Below are 24817 nucleotides of genomic sequence, written 5' to 3' on the forward strand. Positions count from 1 at the left end.
CAGCACTGGAATGAACTTCGGACCCTCTAGATAAAGCATTTCACCCGATAAACGGCCTCATACTTTAGGGGGCAACTGTTATAGACATTTTTGTGCCTCGCAGCATGGAGCATGAAATGTCAATAATTACAGGGATCCTCAGTCCCTAAACATGTTGTTCTTACCCCTAGAAGAACAAGGTCAGCAAACCACAGCACTTCCCATCAGTTCTGCACCTGAAAACACTCAAAAACAGTCTATTTTTGGATCATGTCAGCTGCTCCAATGAGCATCTGCGCTGGAATGCAACTGCTCCTCCTTGTACCTGCGCTGAAAGTCAAATCTAATGAAGGCTACCTGCGCTGGGCGAGATTGGCCAAGTGGCACAGTCATTCTGCAAGGTGTCAATTGCCCAGGAAGCTTCCAAACTGACACTTGGTTCAAGGGATTCGCCCTATGATGAGTAAGAGGTACTTGATCTCCATGTGTAAGCAAGGATCTCCAAGTGGACTCAAGAACTGAAGTTTAACTGAAGAGGGAGAGGACACTAGTCAGCTTCATGCCAGCCTCAAGCTGACTCATCCTCTCTTCTTCTCTCCTATATATAGAGCTCTTCTATGAGGTCTAAGGAGGCTGGAATTTTGTGCAAAGCAAGGAAGTGCTGTTGGTTTACAGTTAGAGCTATTGGGTGATTGCTTTTATAGAGGTGAAGAGGAGATTTCTTGCTGCTGGGGAGGTGCTGCTGGATTGGAGCCATTGATGGTTGTAACCTTCTCAGAACCCTTTTACTTCTATCAATAAAGCTTTGAATGTTCTCCTATATACTGGTATTGCATTGATGTATTGTATTTACTTGTATATCTGATTCACTCTAATCCATGCATCAGTTATGAGTACATGTTTCTTGTAGTTTTCCCTCTCTTGTTTGTGCAGGATCTTGGTGTAGCTGGACCGGCAAAGGGAGCAAGGAGCTGGGAACAAGAGACAAAGAGAAAGGACAGGATCGACAAAAGCGAAAGACACCGGTTGGTTAATCTTTTCTTCCTTCTCTGTACTTTCATAAAGGAAAATATCAAAGCTTTACTTTCAGTTGTTGCTAAGGACTGTCACCCTTAGAGTAGGGATAGGGTCATCCGAGTCGGATACTTTTCCCCACAACACATCTCTACCACTCTCTCATCCGCCTAAGCTTCATCAGAGCCAGCTGTTCCATCTCCTAGCTAGGTTCCTCGTCTCACACCTGTCCTTTTGCCCACGTAACCCTACTTTCTTGCTCCATCATTGTCTTAGCCTTCTTTAAGCCAAGTCAGCCTTCTACACCCTCTCACCACTCCATCCACCAGTCCTTGGGCCACTTCAGACCCCTATCCTACCTCCATATCCATTCATGCATCTTCCCTCACTCACCCATCCTCCAAAATCCAATTTTAAAACATCCTGTAGAAATTTATGAACATCCTGTAGAAATTCCTGAAACATCCTGTAGAACCCCTGTAGACTTCCTGTAGAAGCTCACGAATGAGGTTTCTTGATAGCCAAAATTTGTGAAACTCTATGGAAGGGTGTTAGGGACCCCTTAGGCCCTCTCTGAACCTTCTTGACCTCCTCCAAACATTTCCTCTTGCCAATCCACCTCTGCACAGTCAAAAACAGTTAAAAGCACATGCATGATAATTCTAATAACTTATTCAAAAATACAAAAAGATGTTTTCTTCAGATAGTGATAAATTAGACACATGCATTTTACCTTCCTAGAAGTCAATGGCATCTCTTTCAGTAGCTTGCATCCTCTTTTTCGCATCAGTAGGGCTAGCTGGTAAAATTAGGGTTTGCATTTCCTTTCCGCTTTCTAGTTTCTTTCTGCAAGTAAATTAGCCCCTTTGAGTTAGCTTCCATTCATCAGTTAAAAAGCTTCTTCTAAGAGCTCATATAAGTTGGCTTAAGCTCCTAGTGGACTTGTGCTAGCTGACCAAGTGACAGATGCGGCAAGAGCTAGTACTTGTGCATACAACACCGTTGCTTCCAAGTTTGTTACGAACTACCGGGTTGATAAAATTAAAGAAGGGAGTTCCAGGAGTTGCAGCATTATTGCTGCAATACTGGGGCCCACCATCTTTTTGGCGCCGTTGCCAGGGAAGCGTCAAAGTATTGGTGATTGCTGCCTTTCTTCTATTTTCTACTGCAACCTTCTGCTAAGTAGCTTATTTCATTTCAATTATGCAATTTCGTTTTTGCAAAAGTAGATTAGTATTTCCCGCTTTCATAGATTAACATTCCAATTCCACAATTTAATTTCTACAAGTGTAGAGTAGCATTTCAATTCCGCAAGCGTAGCCTAGCATTTCATTCCTGCAATTTCATTTGAGCAAAATAGATTAGTCCTTTCCTGCTTCATTTCAATTCCGCATTTTCATTTCAGCAAGTTAGTTTGTTGCAGTTCAATCTATTTTAGTTTTTGCAGGTACAAGTGGAAAAAAAGAAACAAAAATCAACCAAAAATATTTCCTTTCATGCCTTGTAGGAGTAGAGATAATTTAGAAAAATGATTGAACAACACCCCCACTGCTTCACACAGCCAACCTTCTCTCTTGTTCGATGGCTGTGAGTAAAGAACCCTTAGGTGGACAGCAAGATATATTTGAAGAACCTCAAGGGAAGAAGAAGAAGAAAACATTCCTCTGGGGCAAATGGCTACAAGCAGAAATGTTGGGAGCAGTATCTTGTTCAAAAATGAATTTGAAAATCATATGGAAGATTTCAAGAGTGATATGAGGCAGTTTCTTGCCATGCAATTAGATACCTTGCGGATCCAAAGGAAGCAAGAAGAAGCCAAGAGTGTTTTGGACATTTTTTTCCCTTGGTGCACTAGAAAGCATCCTAGGAATGAATGTCCATTGTACTCCATAGAAGTGTGTTTTGTCTGTGAAGAATACCATCCTACAGATCAGTGCCCTTCCTTACCCAAAATCAAAGCTGCATATCAGAGAGCCAAAGGAGCCACTGAATCACTCTATTATATGAACCAAAGGAGGCAACATGGACCTAGATCTTACCAGCAGGAACTGCAAGGGACAACCGAGACCTATTATGACCCCTATCAAGCCACTTTCATGCCTTCTTGGGGTCCCCCTACTCATCCTTCTGATTCACACCTCCTCCTTGTTCCTTCACAGATCCATATTATTCCCAACCAGTTGCTCATTCGTTTCACTCTTATGCTCAGCCACAACCTCATTGGAATGCACCTCAGCAGGGGTGGAGGCCCTAATACAACACTCCTCCCGCTTCTTTTCCTCCACCACCTACTCATCCATAACCATTTCCTCCCGCTCCACCAAGGCAACCCCAAATGCCTGCCCAACCACAACCCCATCCACATCCATCTCAAATATACACCCCACTGAACTACCCATACCACCATTTCCAAACCCGCACATTGGAATAGCTCAACCTAATTGCAAAGCTGAGGCACAACATGTCCAAATGACTCCTCTTGAGCTTAATGATCTTCACCATAGCTCAGGAAAAGCCTTGCAAAAAAGAGATTATCTTGAAAGCATTGAAGGACCACATCCGGCAAAAGAAGATTCAAAAGAGGAGATCAAAGAACCATGGGTTTCACTTGATGAAGAGAAGAGATCAGAATCAGAGATCGAGAGAGTTCCCTCAGGGTTACCATCAAATCCTCCATGTACTCAAGAGAAATATCAACAAAAAGAGGAAGATGAAAAGGTTATGATAGAAGGTGACATGAAGAATGATCCAGATCAGCAAAAGGACCAAGGATATCAAAGCTATATTGGGACATGGTTCCAGACAGTCACTAAGTTGCAACAGTACTCTCTTCCTCAGCTATGTTTGATCCCTTCAAAGTCAGATCATTTTGTCTCTGAAATCTGGATAGCTGTCAAAGCATGCATTTCGAGCCTTCACATCATCTTGTCTCTAATCTCGATGTGCACATGGCTCCATTGGAAGTATTCTTATACTTGAAAATGATTTTGTTTTTCAAGTAGGGTAGGGTAGAAAAAAGGAAAAAAGAAAAAAAATGAAAGTAAGAAAAATAAAAATCTAAGGTGAAAACCTCCTCGGAGGCGCCTTAGATTGGCTCATTGATTGAAAACCTCCATGAGGCAGTCAATGGGTTGGAAAAAGAAAAGAAAAAGAGAATAAGATCTCTGGGTGAAAACCTCCCTTGGAGGCGCCCAGGGCAGGCAATTAAGGTGAAAACCTCCATGAGGCGCCCTAGTTGTTTTCCAAAAAAAAAAAAAGAGAAAAAGAAAAGAAAAATAAAGCTAATTTCCATTGAATAATTACAGGTTGCAAGGAGGACATTGCAGGTCAGGAGGATCACTCAAAACAAAGACAAAGGAGTTTTTGTGCCTTCTATAGGAAGTTCTGTATTTCTACAGGAAACATCCTGTAGAACCTTTGGACGAACCAAATTAAATTTTAAAAGGGAATCTGATGGTGGGAATCTGTTGGTTAGGCTTGCAAGCACCTCTGCTTCCATCCCTCACCCTTTTCCATCATTTTTTCCACCTTATTTTGCTTCTTTTATGAAAACTGTGTTTTCTACAGGAACTTCCTGTAGAAATTACAAGAAGTTAAAAATGGATTGCAAAAAAAGTAGTTTGGCGAACATGGTAGCTTCCTCAAGGGTTTAGAAGTCCTCCTGCACTTTTCAAACTCCTCCTCCATCATCTCCATGCCTGCATCACAACCCAAGCTCAATTTTTCTTTCCATGCAAAAACTTGCAGACTGCTTTGAAGAAAAAAATACATAGAACAAATTTTTTTTTGCCCTAAATTGAAAACCATGCATCCATATGAAAAACCGTGTTACGGGGAATTGTATAGGGATGATGGAAACATGCCCGAGCAGTTTTAGCCCATTCTGATGCACGGTTTCCAAGAAATCTGCCTCCATCACCGTCAGCCATTTTTGCATTTTCTCCATATCCGTGCATCCATTTCAAAACCTGTTTCATGGGGAGATGCATATGGGTGATAGTAACCTACCTAAGCAGTTTCAGCTGATTCTGATGCACAGTTTCCAAGAAATTGATCTCTGAAATATTCAGCCATTTTCCATTTTTCTCGAAATTTGTGCATCCATTGATCTCAATTTTGCTATGGGAGGTGCATCATGATGATAGGAACATGCTCAAAAAGTTTCAGATTGATCCGATCTATCATTCGGGAGCAATGGCGAAAACAAGTTTTGGCCCTGTGAAAATTTAGCAGCAGCAGCTTGAGGGTGCAGATCTAAACGTGGAAACGAACTCCTGCAGCTTAGATCTGGCTAGAGCATACCTGCACAAGCAAAATAACCACACATCAGACAACAAAGAGCTTATAGCACAAAGGATCCATCATGCAACCACCGAAACAGATGCATGTAGCAGCAAAAAGCACCTCACAGCAACCATTTGACTTCAGGTACGTGACTAAAACTCATTCCTCTGATTGCATGAATGTAATTCGGAAACAACATGAGCAATGAGATGGATGAGATTAAAAAAAAATCGGTGGCCAGCTAACTGACCACCGTCATCCAGTTCAATAGCGCTCGGTGGGTGAATGAGACACGTGCACTCAGCCATCTCAAGAGGAAATCGGAAAACAGGTAGTGATGACCAGTTAAACTTCAGCGTGATTGATGGACAAGATTACAGGTAGAGAACAAACAGTTAAACACTGCAGTGGGGACCAACAGTCTGCATGGGGCCAACGTGTAGTTGGCCAGCTCACCCTCCATCAACGAAAATCTTCATAAACAACCAATCAAACTCTCACCGTTGTTGTTTCCAGTTTATCATAGTCCTTGGAGCTGCAACAAGCTCCATACCAGCCCCATAGCAGCAAACCAAGCTTTCTCGACCATTTTTTAAGCCCACCTACACAAGGGCGTTCTACAGGAAATGGGGGGGTCTTCTACAGGAAGTATGGCACAACGTTCTGGAACAAAGAAACCTGAGCTTTCCCTCGTCAGATTTGGAGTTCCGAGAAGGGTAGGCTCGAAAACACTCTTCCATGCATGATATATATTTTGAAAGGTGGTGAATTGAACTGTCTGGAGCAGGAGTATTAGAGACCAGTTTGCCTGTAAGTCAAAAATAACAGTGTGATTATGTGTTGCATGGAATTTCTCAATTTTTCTGCATCTCTCCACGTTTCCGGTCTAAAATTCTCTTATAAGGAAGGCATATGCAGCTGTGAGAGCCAGCCTGTGGATGAAAATTTTAAAATTTGCATATCTGAATGTGTCCTGAGAATAAAACTTGGTCTCTGTCCTCTATCTGTAGAAGCAAAACTCTTCCTCTCATAACCAGATAGCTGAATAATTTTTAATGTCCTTGAGATCTCTTTCTACCAAAAAAGAAGAGAACCGAAGAAAAAACTTGGTTAGGGTATTTTGCATGCATGAACATAATTGTTAAAATAGAGTAAGGTATCCTATCAGAATTTGATGCAGGTGATCCAGGATTGTAAAGGGATGGAAATCTTAAAGTTGGTAAGGGACTTGGAGAATGGAATTAGAGTCTCACATCAAAGGAGAGACATGAAGATTATGTCACAGATCCAAGCTAGTTTGGAGCTGTCTAAATCGAGAACAAGGGAACAATACTTTGAGAGTGCTTATAAAAGTGATTAGGCTGGGAATGCAAAATTTATTTACTGTGACGGATCAGGCTTGGCAGCTGACAACCGGCTACAACAAGAAGGATTAATTGAAGGTACCCAAAATTGCACAAATGAAGGTTTAGAAAACATTGGTGCGACTTAAAATTGACCATAAGACTAATGAGATGAAATAAGTGTAAGGTGGAACAGTAAGTTTGTGTCTTGTCATAGTACAATCATACAATGAATAGGTGGGATCTTTTACATGATCAAGAGAAGTACAAGGAGCCAAATAAAAGCGAGAGGGGGAGGACAAGGCTGGATACTCAAAGAACTAATGTTGATGAGTTAGTGGAAGTGCTGAAGAAAAATAAAGGATGGCAAGGAAGAAGAACACATTGAAAAATATGAGAAAACCAATGACGAAGAAACGCAAGACATTCAGGCAAGGCAAGAACAGAGAGGAAAAGGGGCAAAGGCCAAATTGCTGAAGCCTAAAACTGTGGGAGGAACAATGGCACAAACACCCAAGAAAAAAGATTTCAGAATAGAGCAGAGAGGACTGAAAAAAGTCCAAACAAGTAAGGGCACACCCAAGGCAACCACAACACAAGTCGAATAGAAGGCACCCCCAGCCAAGCAAGGCAAATCAGGGAAAACTGTTTCTACAGGAAGACAGAAAACTGCTTCTACATGAAGCCAGAAAACGGCCACTACAGGACTTTCTACAGGAAGTCTGGGGAAAGGGCAGCAGAAGGAGAAATTGGCCGAGATTTTAGCTAGGGAGGCAGTAGTTGTGCTGGCCACCCTAAGCACATCCCCCAAGAAGAAGGAGAAATGAAAGAGGGAGCATTCCATGTATTTTAAGGTGAGAAGGAGCACACGGATCAAAGTGGGCAGACCCAAACCACAGACAAAGGAGAAAATTGTCATTGAGGACACAAAGGCTAAACAAAAGGAGGAGCCTCCTTCAAGGATGTCCATCACCTATGAAGGAGAAAGCCAAAAGCTTCACTTGGAGAGAGAGAATTCAGATAATGGACTTAAAGACAGTTCTACAGGATGCTGAGACAGTTCTACAGGAAGTTGAGAATTCTCTAGGAAAAGAAGCACATGCAGTGGGAAGGAGCAGAGAGAAAAGCATGGTTTCATGACTGAGAAGAGGACATCACTTCAAAAGTTTGGCATGACAGGGAGGCCACCAAGGCCATCAAAGATGAGGAGATAGATTAGTTGCTCAAAGGATGAGCAACACTTTCAGTAGGGGGGTGATGATGAGCCCCAAAAATGGATAATTATTTGGGCTCATTCAACCTCCTAATTCGACTTAATCCACCATTCTCATTAGTTTATTGCATGTTTTTTATTATATTTATGCTAATAGAGTGAATTGGGTTAGTCATTATGCCAACAAGTCTAATGTGTGCTTTGTGTAGCCTTTTTGGTCAATTTGGAGACAAAATCAAAGGTGTAAATGAGCACTTGGCAGCCAAATTCGTGGGAGAACAAGGGAGAGGATTTGTAGGAAGGTGTCCCCTTCATTTATGGGCCCTTACCTCGAATTCTCCACCATCAGCTTGGAGTTCAAGGGCCACCAAATCAATTAACACAAGGGTAGCCAAGCAAGTCAAGTAGGACTGCTGTTAACTGCAAGTTTTGGGCAGCCGAGTCCCTAAAGTTTAGGAGGACTGTTGGGGTCCTCAATTTGTATAAATAAGAAGGCTTATGGCCTCATTTGGGTTAGCCAGTAGTTAGTCATTTTTGTATTCATTTTGTAGTCATTCTGTAGTTCGATTTTTAGGCAGTAGATTAGCTTTGCTTTCAGCACATTTTCAAGTTCTCCTTGTGGACAGTTTTTGGAATGTAACATTTCTTGCTCAATAAAGATGAATCCAGCTTTGCACCAGCTCTAAATCTCTCTTAGGAGGTTGTAGCTCTTGGGGTTGGGCCCATCTCAAGTGCCCAGTACCTCCTTTGTTTACTTTCATGTGTCTTTGCTGCATTCTTATAATAAAATCTGCTATTTAGATTTAAATCTTGCTTTGTTATTTAGATAGCTTTTGATCGTTAAAGTAGCTTTTTATGTTTAAAATAGATTGGTAGGATAATAACAGAAAAAAGCTCCAAGAAAAGGGTCAAAAACACTCTCAGTTTCACCTCATCCGTATTGGATCTGGGGTTGGAATTGAAGAAACAGTGCTGCCCCAACAAAAATACTAGTTTGCTTGACCATGCAATCCTTAATGTATTGTTTTCATTTGTAGAAGTTAGTTATGGGTTCAGATCTCTGAAATGTTTCTTTGCATGATTGATGTACATGGTTTTCTTTCCAAATAAAGTTGTCGTTCATTCGTTTTATTGACAGTTAGATTAGATTAGCTAGGTCTTTGATTATTTGTAAGACTTTGTTGATTCGGTTAAATGTACACCGTGCAGGGCATCTCTACCACTCTCTCATCCACCTAAGCTTCATCAGAGCTAGCTGTTCCATCTCCTAGCTAGGTTCCTCGACTTACACTTGTCCTTTTGCCCACGTAACCCTACTTTCTTGCTCCATCATTGTCTTAGCCTTCTTTAAGCCAAGTCAGCCTTCTACACCCTCTCACCACTCCATCCACCAGTCCCTGGGCCACTTCAGACCCCTATCCTACCTCCATATCCATTCATGCATCTTCCCTCACTCACCCATCCTCCAAAATCCAATTTTAAAACATCCTGTATAAATTTCTGAACATCTTGTAGAAATTCCTGAAACATCCTGTAGAACCCCTGCAGACTTCCTGTAGAAGCTCACGAATGAGGTTTCTTGATAGCCAAACTTTGTGAAACTCTCTGGAAGGGTGTTAGGGACCCCTTAGGCCCTCTCTGAGCCTTCCTGACCTCCTCCAAGCATTTCTTCTTGCCAATCCACCTCTGCACAGTAAAAAACAGTTAAAAGCACATGCATGATAATTCTAATAACTTATTCAAAAATACAAAAGATGTTTTCTTCAGATAGTGATAACTTAGACACATGCATTTTACCTTCCTAGAAGTCAATGACATCTCTTTCAGTAGCTTGCATCTTCTTTTTCGCATCAGTAGGGCTAGCTGGTAAAATTAGGGTTTGCTAGGGTTTGCATTTCCTTTCCGCTTTCCAGTTTCTTTCTGCAAGTAATTTAGCCCCTTTGAGTTAGCTTCCATTCATCAGTTAAAAAGATTCTTCTAAGAGCTCATAGAAGTTGGCTTAAGCTCCTAGCGGACTTGTTCCAGCTGACCAAGTGACAGCTGTGGCAAGAGCTACTACTTGTGCATATAGCACCGTCGCTTCCAAGTTTGTTACGAACTACCGGGTTGATAAAATTAAAGAAGGGAGTTCCAGGAGTTGCAGCATTATTGCTGCAATACTGGGGCCCACCACTTGGGTCAATTGTTTTTAGGTAAAATCCTCCATTTTTGTTGAAATTTGGTATCAGAGGACAAGTGGTTCCCTAAGGCTTTGATCTTTGGCATAGGGAAAAGTGTCCAAAAGAATTTAATTTTTCTCCTAAAGTGACTTTATAATTTTTATAAAGTCAATCTAATTTAAAAGTGACTTTAAGTGATAAAGTTACTAAAGTCTAATTTTAAAGTGACTTTAATAAATTCAATGTAAAATTAGAAGGGAAAAGTGACTTTGGAAATAAATGACTAAGTAGGTCTTTATTAAAGTGGGGTGAATTAAAAAATAAAAAGTGAGATTTAAATGAGCATTTAATCTCAGTCTAGATCTCAATTTATTTCAACCATTGGATTTAGGGATCACCCAAAAGTCACTTAGGGTTAGATTAAAGGAGGAAAATGAGGAAAAGGTCATACATTCTTTCATGAACAGATTGAGAGAAGGAGAGCAAGAGAGCAAGGGAGATTTCTGGACAGGGAAGAGGAGGCAATAGCTTGGCACACATTCCAAGGTAGCATTCCAGCAAGTCCATACTGCTGAGTTAGCATACAGTGAAAGGCAGATTTTTGGGCACGATTTTCAAGGAGGCCATACAACAGTTTCCACAGAAATCGAGGAGCAGAAATCTGAGTTTGTTGGCACGATTTTCAAGGAGGCCATACAACAGATTTTCAAGGAGGTCGTACAGCAGTTTTTGGCACAAAAATTGAGGAAATCGTACAGCAAAATTTCTGGCAGCTTGCACAATTTTCTAGGCAGGCTGTATAATAGAATTTAAGGCTGAAAATTGGCACAAAAATCGAGGAGGACATACAACATTTATTGATGTTCAGATTTTTCTATTTGCAAGTTTTTCCAGTTGGCTGTGAGGCACAGAAAACGAGATAAGTTGTAAAATTTTACTCGCTGATTTTTGTTGAATATTTCTCACTGTAAAAAGAATTTTTACAGAAATAAGAAAGAGCTCTCGAATTGGTTTTCCCCAAGAGTTGTAGGGGGTTTTTCCAGGGTCACCTTGACAAAAAATCACTGTGTTTAAATGAGTTAAATGGTTGTTTGTATGTGCTGATTTTTATATTTCTGCATTTTCCAGCATTCTGTAAAATTTCCAGAATTTGTGTTTTCAACAAATTTATTTTTCAGTTGTTAAATGTATGGATATGGGAAAGTGCATTTAACTATTATGGAGAAATAAGGTGAAACTGAAAACCGGGGTGGGAAATGAGAAATTTTTACATGGTACCAGAGCATGAGTGCTGAAGCGCAGTTTGGGACAGCAAGGAGGAAAATTACAGCCTGCTGATTTTTCACTCAGAAAATTCCAGCAAGCTGATTTTTCAAAAACAGTTGTTTTATCTTTACTACAGTAGTGCTATTTTCCAGTTTTAGGATAGCAGGATGTCATTGGGATTGAGCGTGGAGGATAGGCTGGATGGGCATATAAATTACAACGTTTGGAAGGAGAGAATGCAAAGTATCTTTGAGGAGGCATAACTCTGTGACATCATGGTGCATGCCACACAGAACCCTGTTGTTGTGCCTACTGATACTACTCAGTTGGCTGAGTATAATAAAAAGAACAACAAGGGTAAGAGACTGATTCTAGACGGAGTCAAAGACCATTGCATTCCTCATGTGAGAGGAAAGAGAAATGCCCATGAGATGTGGACAACATTGTCCAATCTCTACTAGAGTACCAACGAGAACCGGAAAATGGTCTTGAAGGGGAAGCTGAAGACTATTAAGATGGGTAATGATAGTGCAGCTGGATATCTCACAAAGATTACTAATGTGAGAGATGAGTTGACAGCAGTTGGGGAGGACATTCCACCCACTGAGTTGGTGCAGATTGCAGTGAATGGCCTCCCCATTCATGGATGAACTTTGCTGATGGGGTTTGTGCTCGTGAGACCCTTCCCACATGGGAGAGGTTTTGGGATGATTGCATTCAGACAGAGATAAGGAAAGGTCAGCTTGGGGCAGCCAAGCCAGTTGAGTAGGATGAGGATGTAGCACTGTTGGTAGGAGGCAAGAAAGGAAAAGGGAAGAAACAGACTTCCACAAGCAATGGTGGGGGCAAAGGCAAAGGTAAAGGTAAACAAGATAACACATAGAAGGACTATTCCAAGGTGAAGTGTTGGAATTGTCAAAAGATGGGACACTATGCAGTTGTATGTCCGGAGAAGAAGAAGAAGAAGGGGAAGAATTAGAGTGTGGCAGCTTCAGTAGAGGTTGAGGACTTTGCAGTTCGTTTTGACCGGGAGTTTGGGTTCACTGCATATGAGTCCTCTAGTGTAGGATCACCCGCCACATAGGTTCAGAGGGAGCATGCTGTTCCCTCGATTAGCAGAGCATCTTTGGGTATCTGGTATGTGGACAGTGGGGCTTCACGTCACATGACAGGAGTCTGTGAGTACTTCTCAGAGCTTTCAGAGAGTGGAACTGAGATAGAGCTAGTACTCGGTGATGACAGAGTTGTTAGAGCAGTCGGGGTGGGGACACTGACATTTTAGAGGGAGTCCAAACCTCTCTTGAAGGTGTCAGATGTTCTTTATGTGCCAGGGATGAGGAAGAACTTCATATCCGTCTCAGCTTTGGAGTACAGAGGATATGAGGTACTGTTCAGGGGAGGATAGGTGTTGATGTATCCCAGAGGCACTCGAGCTGATTCAGCTAGAGTGATAGGTGTATGCCATGCAAAGGTGTACAAGTTTTCATTCCAGCCCCTTTTGGCATCGAGCAGTAGTATCGACATTAGAGCTAGCAGTTCTGAGCTATGTGAGATTTGGCACCGCAGGATGGGGCATATGTATCATGGAGCCTTGAGGACATTGCGGGAGATCACTACAGGTGTGCCAGATTTTAGTATTGATCACTTTGATACTTGTAGAGGATGTGCGATGGGCAAGTTTGCCAAATCCCCTTTTCCTAGCAGTGACAGCAGAGCGACTGGGATCCTTGATTTGATTCATTCTGATGTGAGCGGTCGGATGTCTCATGTTTCCTTGAGTGGATATGAGTACTATGTTTTATTCATTGATGATCACTCTAGGAGGACCTAGATTTATTTCTTGAAGACCAAGAGTGAGGTCTTCAAACGGTTTCAAGAGTTCAGAGCTCTTGTGGAGACACAGACAGGTCGGAAGATCAAGTCCCTGAGGTCAGACAATGGGGGAGAGTACACCCTTGGAGAGTTTGTTGACTATTGTGCGGAGGTAGGCATTAGGAGGGAGTTCACTATTCCTTACAACCCCCAGAAGAACGGGGTTGCGGAGAGGAAGAATAGATCCATCGTAGGGGCTGCCAAAGCCATGTTACATGATTAGGGGTTCCCATTCTTCTTGTGGGCAGAGGCCTGCAACACAGCTGTTTATTTGCAGAACAGGAGTCCGCATCGTGCCTTGGGGCACATGACTCCGGAGGAGGCTTTTTCTGGGAAGAAGCTTGATATTTGTCATCTTCGTATCTTTGGATGCATTACATACTCCTACATAACCAAGGAGAAGAGGATCAAACTAGAGCCCACCGCAGAGAAGGGTATCTTTGTGGGCTACAGTGAGACCTCAAAGGCCTTTCGGATTTACATTCCTACACATAGGAAAGTTGTTGTCAGGCGGGATGTGAAGTTCGAGGAGGACAGGGCCTTTAGGAGGTCACGGGACTTAGAGTATCTGGATCAGCTCGACCCTCAACAATAGTTGAGTCAGTCACAGGGATACAGTGGGTAGGGATCAAGAGGATTCGGAGGTACATCTATGAGGATGTCAGGTCCGTCAGTGAGCAGTGGCTTGCCGAGCTAGAGGGGTGGTGCTCCGGGCAACATGCAGAGTAGTTCACTAGGGAGTCCACTAATGGACAGTTCACACAGTACCTCAGCTTCTACAGGTTCAGGTGCATGCATGATGACAACAGACAAAGAGTCAGGAGTTCAGGCTCCTGATGATGATGAGGTGGAGGAGTTTCATTCTCCAATGGGAGAAGTGCACTCAGGGAAGAGGAAGCCCAAGTGGCTTCAAGACACCTGAGATATGCCACATCTGTTGATGAGCCTAAGAGGCCAGTCAGAGAGAGTAGACCACCTGAGAGGTTTTGTAGCTATATGGCAATGGTTACCAGCATCCTTGACTCTGAGCCTTCTAGCTATGAGGAGGCAGCTAGCCAGCAGGTCTAGAGAGAGGCCATGTAGGAGGAGTATTCTTCTATCATGAAGAATGATGTTTGGAAGGTGGTGCTGAGGCCTGAGGGTGAATCCGTGGTTACTTCCAGACGGCTTTACAAGGTAAGGCATGCTGCAGATGGCAGCATTGAGAAATTCAAAGCGAGGTTTGTGGCTAGAGGGTTCTCCCAGGTAGAGGGAGTTGATTATGAGGAGACCTTTGCTCCCGTGGCTCGATATACTTCGATCCGCTCCATTATATCGATAGCAGCAGAGTTGGGTTGGAAGATCAACCAGATGGATGTGAAGACTGCATTTCTCAATGGCTTCATACAGGAGGAGGTGTACATTGAGCAGCCACAGGGATTTGAGGTGCATGGGAAGGAGTCCCATGTGTGCAGACTGAAGAAGGCCCTTTATGGCCTGAAGCAAGCTCCCAGAGCTTGGTACTCCAGGATAGATACATACTTGCAGGGGATGGGTTTCAGAAAGAGTGAAGCAGATCCGAACCTTTACTTTATTGTGATAGGTGAGGAGCCTCTCATTCTGGTGCTGTATGTGGATGACTTGGTCATTATAGGTGCAGAGAGACTCATAGAGCACTGCAAGAGAGATCTTGCGGTAGAGTTTGAGATGAAGGATATCGGCTTGATGCATTACTTTTTGGGTTTGGAGGTGTGGCAGGAGGAGGGGCATTTCTTCCTGGGCCAGGGGAAGTACATTGTGGACGTCCTTTGCAAATTCCACGTGGAGGATTGTAAACCCATGTCGACACCGATGATCACCAACTGGAAGAAGCTTCATGCTTCGGATTCCGAGTTGGTGGATCCCACATTGTACAGGCAACTGATTGGTTCCTTGATGTATTTGGTCAACACTAGACCAGATATTTGTTTTGCAGTCAACACGATGAGTCAGTTTATGTGTAAGCCTAGGAAGGTTCACAGGGTTCCTGCAAAACAAATTTTGCGGTACTTGTAGGGGACAGTGGATTATGGTCTGAACTACAGGCAGGGGGATGGAGTGAGACTGGCAGGTTATACTAATTCTGATTGGGCAGGTTGTGCTTCTGATAGGAATAGCACTTCAGGGTGCTGTTTTGGGTTGGGTTCAACAGTAGTGTCATGGTTCAGCTAGAAGCAGCAGTCAGTAGCATTGAGTTCAGTGGAAGTAGAGTATATGGCAGCCAGTCTAGCTAGTTGTGAGGCCATCTGGCTTCGCAAGATGTTGTTTGGCTTATTTGGTCAGCCGTTGAGACCTTAAGTGATTTACTGTGATAATCAAAGTTGCATTAAACTCATGGAGAATCCAGTATTTCATGACAGGTCAAATCATATCAGGATCAAATATCATTTCATTAGAGACTGTGTTCAGAAGGGCGTTGTGAAGCTTGAGTATATTCCCACTGATGATTAGGTTGCAGATATTCTTACCAAAGCCTTACCACGGGGCAAGCATGACTACTTTAGAGACAAGATGGGTGTGGTGAGGAACACCTTCCTCAGTAAGAGGGAGTGTTGAAATTTGGTACCGGAGGACAGGTGGTTCCCTAAGGCTTTGATCTTTGGCCTAGGGAAAAGTGTCCAAAAGAATTTAATTTTTCTCCTAAAGTGAATTTATAATTTTTATAAAGTCAATTCTAATTTAAAAGTGACTTTAAGTGATAAAGTTACTAAAGTCTAATTTTAAAGTGACTTTAATAAAGTCAATGTCAAATTAGAAGGGAAAAGTGACTTTGGAAATAAATGACTAAGTGGGTCTTTATTAAAGTAGGGTGAATTAAAAAATAGAAAGTGAGATTTAAATGAGCATTTAATCTCAGCCCTAGATCTCAATCTATTTCAGCCATTGGATTTAGGGATCACCCTAAAATCACTTAGGGTTAGATTAAATGAGGAAAATGAGGAAAAGGTCATTCATTCTTTCATGAGCAGATTGGGAGAAGGAGAGCAAGAGAGCAAGGGAGATTTCTGGACAGGGAGGAGAAGGAGGTAGCAGCTTGGCACACATTCCAAGGTAGCATTCCAGCAAGTCCATATAACTAAGTTAGCATACAGTGAAAGGCAGATTTTTTGGCACGATTTTCAAGGAGGCCGTACAACAGTTTGCACAGAAATCGAGGAGCAGAAATCTGAGTTTGCTGGCATGATTTTCAAGGAGGCTGTACAACTGATTTTCAAGGAGGTCGTACAGCAGTTTTCGGCACAGAAATCGAGGAAATCGTACAGCAGAATTTCTGGCAACTTGCAAGATTTTCTAGGCAGGCCGTAGAGTAGAATTTAAGGCTGAAAATTGGCACAAAAATCGAGGAGGACGTACAACATTTATTGCTGTTCAGATTTTGTTGTTTGCAAGTTTTTCCAGTTGGCTGTGAGGCATGGAAAACGAGATAAGTTGTAAAAGTTTACTTGCTAATTTTTGCTGAATATTTTTCACTGTAAAAAGCATTTTCCAGAAATACGAAAGAACTCTCGAACTGGTTTTCCCCAAGAGTTGTAGGGGGTTTTTCCAAGGTCCCCTTGACCAAAAATCACTGTGTTTAAATGAGTTAAATGACTGTTTGTATGTGCTGATTTTTATATTTCTGCATTTTCCAACATTCTGTAAAATTTCCAGAATTTGTGTTTTCAGCAAAATTTATTTTTCAGTTGTTAAATGTATGGATATGGGAAAGGGAATTTAACTATTATGGAGAAATAAGGTGAAACTGAAAACCGGGGTGGGAAATGAGAAATTTTTACAATTTTAGGCTTCTAGGGTTTATTTCAAGAGTCCTAGTCCTGGTCATCATGTTAAAGACCCTTCTTTGGCTTCATCTATTAAGAAAGAAATTTATTTTAATGTAAAGTAGGTATTTTAGGTCTCCTCTACCAAGTCAGCCTAAAGAAGTACAAGTCGGCCTCATCAAGGGAATTCAACCTGACCTAAAACAACTCGACCTGATTTGGTGGACATCATCAATAAGTTTGATCTGCAATATTTGGAGGCATAAAAGGGTGTGAAATTCAAGGAAGAAGAAGGAAATGCTAGCGAAGAAGGAGGTATTTTTCAAGCATAAGAAGTCGAATTTTCTCTCTTTATCTCACACATGAGAATTTGTTAGGTTGTTGGACGGGCCAAAATTGCAATACCATAGTTGGGTCAAAATTCTAGAGTTATTAGGGGCAAAAATTTTGGGTTGTCGCTGGGATGTAGGTATTGGACAAGAAGAGACTACTTAAGGTTGTTGAATCATATTGGAAGGATCACTTGGTGGAGGAAGAAGTTCTATTGGTTAGGTCTAAGGTCTTGGTCTATCTCAATTTTATTAGTGGAAGAGTTTGACTGGGTTTTCCCCTAAAGAGGGGTTTTAGCTCGGGATGAGTGCCTACATCTGATGTCGTTGATGTTCATGTTTTATGATTTGATGATTTCTTGATGAAAAGAAGATAAAAGAAGAATGTAAAGAAGATAATAAGAATACAAGAATAACACAAGTAATTATAAACATAAGAAAATATTTCTATCTTTTTTATTTTCTAACACGGTATTAGGGCTAATTTGAAGGAGGAAGGAAAAATGCAGCTTGAAGATCTATTGAAAGTAGGGTTAAGGAGGAAGGAACAAAAGAAGGATCATATAATAAGAAGGAAAGTCTACTATCTATATCAAGAAAAGAAGACATGATAATGAAGTCTGAAAACAAGCTAGAAGGAGCCTCCAACTATAGGTAATGGAAGAATAAGCTAGATCTTATCCTAGCTAGGCATAAAGTTTTGGATCTTGTTCAAGGAAAAGTTAAGAAACCTACATATGACGAAGGAAAAGAGAAGTTCAGAGAAACTGAAATATTGACCATTGTTGACACCTAATCTTTGGGATTAGGAAAATCTATGTAAATATTGTAAATAGAAAAATAAAAGAAGCTGGAAGACAAAGAGACATTGGGAGTTGAAACCCAATAGTCTTCCTCTCCTTGTATATATTCATATTCTCTCTTAGTGCAAAACACAAATTGATTCAGAGTTACAAAATTGGCCTAACATGGTATCAGGGCATAGGCCCAAATTTAATTTCTTTATGCAAGTAACTCCTGCATTCTCTACCATATTCTCTTCCCTCTGCTCTCCTTCCATCTACATATATCTTATTGAAAGAAGCAACATTGAAGGGAGATGGTGCGATGGTGATATGGTCAATTTGAGCGTTGGATTTATGCGTTGAATAAATTTGAATTCCCTATGTTGATGTGTGTTGAATGCATTGAAATTATGAAGTGTTGGATTGTGTTTGATATTGGATTGAACAATGCCTAACATTGAGAGCCAACACGCATGCATTAAGCCCATGTGCCCTTGGCCCCTTAGACTCCATGGTGCATCGATTTGAGCAAGATTTGAATTGAATGGTGCACTGTGTATACGTTGTGTTGAATTTTTTGCAGGACTAAACATTGCAATGAGTTGAAGACTCTTCATCTGGACACTAGCGAACGCTGGTCGAAACATTTTCTACACCTGAACACTGGTCTATTCTCATGGTGAGACGTATGGTATATGTTGCAATAGGTTTCAGAAATGTTGATTTTTTTTTAAGACTATAATATGTTGGAAACTACATTGTATGATTGAACTAGTTGTTTGAGGGCCCAAAAAAAAGAATGTTGTGTATGAAAGTAGATGTGTGTTGACCATTGAAAAACCATGTGCTCTGTTGAAGTTTTAATTTTTTTTTTTTCATATGAGCGGTTGGAATATGTTTATGTGTGATGTTAATAATCACCATGAATGAAGGTCGTATACTTTTATGAAGGCGGTAAACATTTATGAAGGCATATATGGTGAACATGAAATATGAAAGTAGGTTATATGGTATGAAAATATGATGGGTATGATACGGAAAACAAGTAAATTGAGTCAATTATTATGATCATATACTATACATAATTATTTTACGTTAAATCCATACATTGAGTTTTGTTATCGCTCAGGTTGTTCCCAAAAGTTGTGAGAAATGGAATATGACCGAGGTAACCACAGACCAATCTTTTAGATACAGAATCTAGCCAATCTGTATCCAGAGAGGGCTCTCACTTTATGTTTTGAGGATATTAGACTAGTTATGAAGTTCAAGGGTTTTGTTTTGAGTTTGGGTGGTGAGATTCAATAGAACAGAGAGGTAAAACAAAATAGTTCAGTCCATTGGGCATGATGGAGTCGAAGAATGATGGATTTCTGGATTTGGTTTCTTAACAGAGGACGACATCATAGAGCAAGGTAGTCAAACATGGAACAATTAAAGCTGAAATCAGATGGAATGGACTCAAATGGGTGAAGGGCAGTTAAGAATCCTTCAACATATTGAAAGAGGGAAAATGGATAATTATTGTTAAGGAGCAGTTAAGAATTCCTTAGCAAATAAACAACATGAAAGAACCAAGAAGTAGGAGCAATTAAGAATTCACTACTTATATTAATTCTGAAGAAAACACTGAGAATAATAAAGACTGAAAACAGAGTGCAGTTTAAGCAAATTCTGAATTAATCCTTTTCTTTGCCATTCAGATTATGAAACACAGATGATATAGCAAATGAGAAAACTATAAAACATGAGATACATGGGACTTATTGATCCAGAGTTTGATTCAAGAATTATGTGACAAGTCTTTCGCATTAATTCATCATCCAGTAGGCCAGACAACAAATGGTTCCAACAAGTTTTTATTCCAAAGGTTCAATATTACCGCAAAATCTAGGAATGCCCACCAACCCCAAATACTTCGTTTGGGGGGGTGTTTATACAAAATATCTGATGGAGATAATATCTAGTGATGACTAATCCCCTTTTTAAAAAAGATAGAGACAAATAGTCTCGAAAACAGGGAAAATATAAACTAATGTTGTGCTGGCTGTTCCATCTTTATCGAATATACTGGAGGTAGGTTTTGCGAGTTGGTTTATAGCTATCTTCCATTGATACTCTGTGTTGGCTACTCCGTCTTTGTTGGATATTCTTTGTCCTTGATTAGGTACACTTTGACCAAGTTGACCTTCATTTATCTCTGTTTATCTTATCATGGAAAAATAGCCCGAAATCTACGTTTCACCTAAGAGAAATTTACAAAATCCCCAACATGTCTTCCCACCATTTTTGCTCTGGCAATTTATGCTTCTGAAGTTTCCTCAGGATTTCATCAGTTTCTGTATATTTGAAAAAATTAGGCTGGAGCTGAAACAGATGTTTTACCTCATGCTCAATATAAAATAAGTTCTCTAAGTTATCATAGAGAATTTGGCCTGTGGGGAGTGCTTTTATTCCTGAAGCACTTGTTAATGAACTAGCTCGATCTGCAGCATATTTATTCAATTTGTGTACATAATCTATGTGCTTCATTAATCGATCATTATTTCCTAAAGGACTTGATAGCCCTTTATCCCGCAAAATTGTAAACCTTTCCATGAAAGAATTAATTTCTACTTGCATATCCTGGCATCTTCTTTCCAAATTCTGCATTAAAGTTCTCTTGATTAGAACTCTTTTGATTTCCCAAATGGTGTCTGTCCTGTTGGGATGCTGAGTTGTTCCAGTTGTTCCCTATTTCTGTTATACAAAAAATGTATGAGCCAGCTGGCTTGATCAGGCATTTGTCCTAATAAAGCTCTTGATTTTTGAATTTCTCCATGTGCTCCATTCACTAAGTCAATCTGCTCACCAAAGAATTCCTTTGATTTTTGCCAGAGGCTTATCAAGAGAGATGCTTTTATAATCTTCTCATTTTTTTCTCTAATGTTTTAACCTCCCTTATTTTCTCTGCCACACTTATTTTGGATTTATCATAATTTTTTTCTACTTTTGCCAATTGTTCTTTCACTCGTTTCAATTCTGACACTTGGAGTCTCAATTCTTCCATGGCCTTTATCAATTCTTCTGTGCTCATACTTTTATTGTTGGCTGGTGTTGTTCCTGCTATTGATGTACCTATAATTGCCTCTACTGTAGCTGCTGGGACATTTGGAGCTAATGTTGTTGCTAGTGTGGAGGGGATTGCAGTTGAGACTATGGGAATTACCTCAGGTGGCTGGGAGGTCGTCTTTCCCTGCTTCTCTTTTAATGCTTTTTCTAGTGCCTACTCTGTATCAGTTAATCTTTCATTGAGTTTCATGAGCAGGTCCATCATGTCTTCCTCTGATTTCTGCTCTATAATTTCTGCAGTCTGAGGGTGCCTTGAAGGAGGTAGCTTCAGCTGTTTCCTCAGGGCAGCAATGTCCTCTTCCTTCTTCTTGATTAGTGCCTTTATTCCTTTAGCATCTTTGGGGTCATGTCCCAGTTCCATGATGATCTCTTCTAAGGATTTGATTCTGTTATCCTTGGCTAGAGAAGAAGCTTTATCCCAATGTAACTGAGTTGTTGTGTTTTCTAAGGAACTTTGTAACTGGTGGGCCAACATTGCTTTGTTAGTTAGTGTGGAATAAACCATTTCCCCAGTCTATTTGTGAAGCTCAATCTGGTCAATTGGATGAATGTCTTTGGCTAGGACCTTCAAGTTTTTTCTGATGTAATCTGCTGCCGACTGGGGTTGTTGTACCTTTGGCTTAAAATAACTCATTAACATTTTTCCTTCTTTAATGTCATAGGCAGACATTAACCTTTGCTAGTTTGAGGGGGCCATTTTCAAGTATTGATTATAGATTTCAATTCTCACGGGATCATTCATGGCCTTTATCTCTGTGAAAGTTTTCTTAATGTCTAAGGCCTGTTTGCTTTGTGGCCTGGTAGATGATACTTCTACACTTTTTCATGTTTCTAGCTCTTGCTTATGTGAGTGAGTTTATGTTTCTACCACTAGGGAAGTCTGCTGGCTGAATACCCTTTCTATCCTCTGGCTGTCTGTGGTTTCTTCGATAATTTCATCTTCTGATGGAGGATTCAATCTTTGCCTCTTTGCACCTGGTTGTTCTGCAGGTCCACGTTTGGGGGGAGTGGTTTGTCTGTCTCTCTTCCTGTTTCTTTCCTCATTTAGAGGAGTTTGCAATGCTGGAATTCCTGCTGCTTTAGTTTGGGCTGGAGGAATTTGTTCTTGATGATCTATAATGGTAGGATAATCTGTGTTTGCCACTTCTTTTCCCTTTGAAGTTCCTATAACTGGTGCATTGGTTTTTTGTACAGGCTGTTGAGAAGTTCCAGCAGAGGATGTACCAACTCTTGATTGTTGAGGTAGCTTGAAGGATACCTGTCCAAAAGAGTCCAGGTCAAGGGTTTTTTCAAGATCTTTCATGGATTTTTCCATCTTTTCTTGCTCACTAACTTCTTCTATTAAAGTCCCTTCTACCCATTCATCTTGATTTGCAAACTGTTCAATTTCTGGGATATTATGATGTATATAAACTGACAGCCTCTTTCTTACCCTTCTATTACTTATGAAACTATTTGGATCATATGGAACCCACCGAAAACTCTTCTTCAATCTAAGGTGATCTTTTAATATCTTCTCAGCATCTTGCCATGCATACCTAGAATTGATGACAGAAGGGCCTAACTGGTTTTTGATTCTCAGCTGAGCCTTCTTCTTTGCATTACAAAAGTGGGTTAAGTCTGCATTGATGATCTGCCTGAAATATTCTAATGCAAATAACCTCATGGCACATATCTAAGCAACTTGAAAGGTCAAAGTTCACATCCATAAATTCTGATTTCTGTGTGATTCTGGTAGAGGTACCGTCACCTATCATGTATTGTTTAGAAAGTTGCAGAATCTTCTTCATATCACCAGTGATCCTAGGAGGGGAAGCTCCTATCAGCAGAGTGGACAATGGATGTACAAACTAGTCAATGAATTTGTTATAAGTATAAGGGCACTCATAGGTATTATGGAAGATTGAGCTCCAAAAGATCACAGACCTCCAATTTCCTTTTGAGTCTAATTTCCTGATTATGAAAGGAAAGTTGTCTGGTTGATGATATAACAAAAGATGGTATATGAAAGATGTGTATTTGAAGACTCCTTCTCTATCCAAATTCATGAATTGAGCATGGATTTTGTTGGCAATGAAAGTGGCATAGTCATATTTGACAGTAGCAGGCTGTCCTAGAGTAAAGATTGATAGTAAAACTAAGGTGATCTCATCAACATATTCACTTGTTTTAAATTCCATGACCAGGGATATCATGTCAACAATGAGTCTACCAGTGTCAATGAAAAAAGCGTGCAGATAAGGAGGTGGGCCTTTTGGCTGGAACCCTGGTAGCATGAAAGTCTGAGCAATACGGCTTATATCTGATGTGGACAATTGAGATGCTTTTTCGAGTAAATACCCCATGGAAAGAGGAACAAGGGGCTGAGTGGGATGGAACTGTAACATTTCATTAATAGAGTTAGCAGTTATAGGAAAAAGAACAGTTTGGGATGGGGACATAACTGCTCTCTGGACAGGGTCATAATTGGCACAACATTGATGAATGAGGTCTCGGAAAACATGGACTAAGGGGAGGAAATACATGGGAAGGTTAGATTCCCATAGTCCAAAAATATCAGACTTATTCAGATAACTGTTTCTGATTTGGCAAAAGGTTTTTAAGTGATTATAATCAATGGTTAAGTCCTTTATTTGAAAATCTTTATCTGCAAGAGGCAGATAATCTAAGTCTTTGTGGGGAGCATTGATGGGTGTGACATTCAGAGCTGCAGGGGTTTCCATATTTGGTTCTTGTGTTTTCAAATTCGAATTTGAGATTTCTGTGGAAAATTGGACTAAACAACAGGTTTAGGAGTCTTTTTATGGACTAAACAGAGTGTTTTTAACCTGAATTTGGCTTTCTCAGATAGAATTTTCAGTGGAAAAGCGAAATTGCAGGTTTGCAGGGCGAAAACGGATAAACACCTGGACTACGGAGGTAAACTATGTAATGCAAGTCGAATGGCAGACTGCAGAGCACGATGATGGAGTTTCTTGGCTGGGTGACGGGCTTCTGTTCGGACAGTCGACTAGACGTATTTTGCATGGAGCACAGTTTGCAGAGAATCAGGGTGAAAATGAAATTTTATCGTTTATTTAACGAAAATTGATTTGGCGGGTATTTTTTGGCATTTATTAAATGGATGACGTAAGAGCGATGGGACATATTGTCATTTAGCTGAGGGTGGTAAGCGATTTACCCCACACCGCTTATGGGCTAGGGCAGTTTTGGGCGGAGGGGCAGCGAACACCACGGACGGTTGACACGCGTCCATGGTACGGGCGCAATACCACCATTTCCCCGGCCAATAAAGTTAAACAGCGGAGGGGATCGCAAAATTGATCTTCACCGTTGGATTTGGGGCCGTTGATCTGACGGTTGGAGGTTAATGGAGGTGAAGGAGGTTTAATGCGCGGGGGCCCAATATAATATATGATGGTTTTTGGGCACGTTTCTATTGTTTCGGGGGGAGGGGGGGAGTGGGTATGTAGGTTATTAATTAACATGGGGTTAATTAATCTCTCATGTGTGTGGGGAATGGTTATTACTAAGCTCCAAATGAACTTATTAACCCATCTTTACATACAGTGACTACGGTTATATTTTAACCAGGGCAAGGATATTAATACATGGGGTTTTTTATTATATTTATACAATACGGGGATTGGTAAATGATTTTATCCGGGAGCTAATATAATAAA

At 40.8% G+C, this 24817-nt stretch overlaps 1 protein-coding gene across 1 annotated transcript in view; it reads left to right on the forward strand.

The window, feature by feature from the left end:
- LOC149224710 (ubiquitin carboxyl-terminal hydrolase 2-like) overlaps nt 1-24215 on the forward strand; it is a 60264-nt gene extending 36049 nt beyond the window's left edge. The window contains exon 3 of the mRNA XM_089388259.1: nt 23982-24215. Coding sequence (XP_089244385.1) covers nt 23982-24215 — 234 coding nt within the window. The remainder of the gene's footprint in view (nt 1-23981) is intronic.
- Nucleotides 24216-24817: the final 602 nt, after the last annotated feature.

Source organism: Pinus tabuliformis, chromosome Q (genome assembly GCF_031772625.1).
Source record: "Pinus tabuliformis cultivar Carrire ecotype Pingquan chromosome Q, CPIR1, whole genome shotgun sequence".
Lineage (NCBI taxonomy): Eukaryota > Viridiplantae > Streptophyta > Pinopsida > Pinales > Pinaceae > Pinus > Pinus tabuliformis.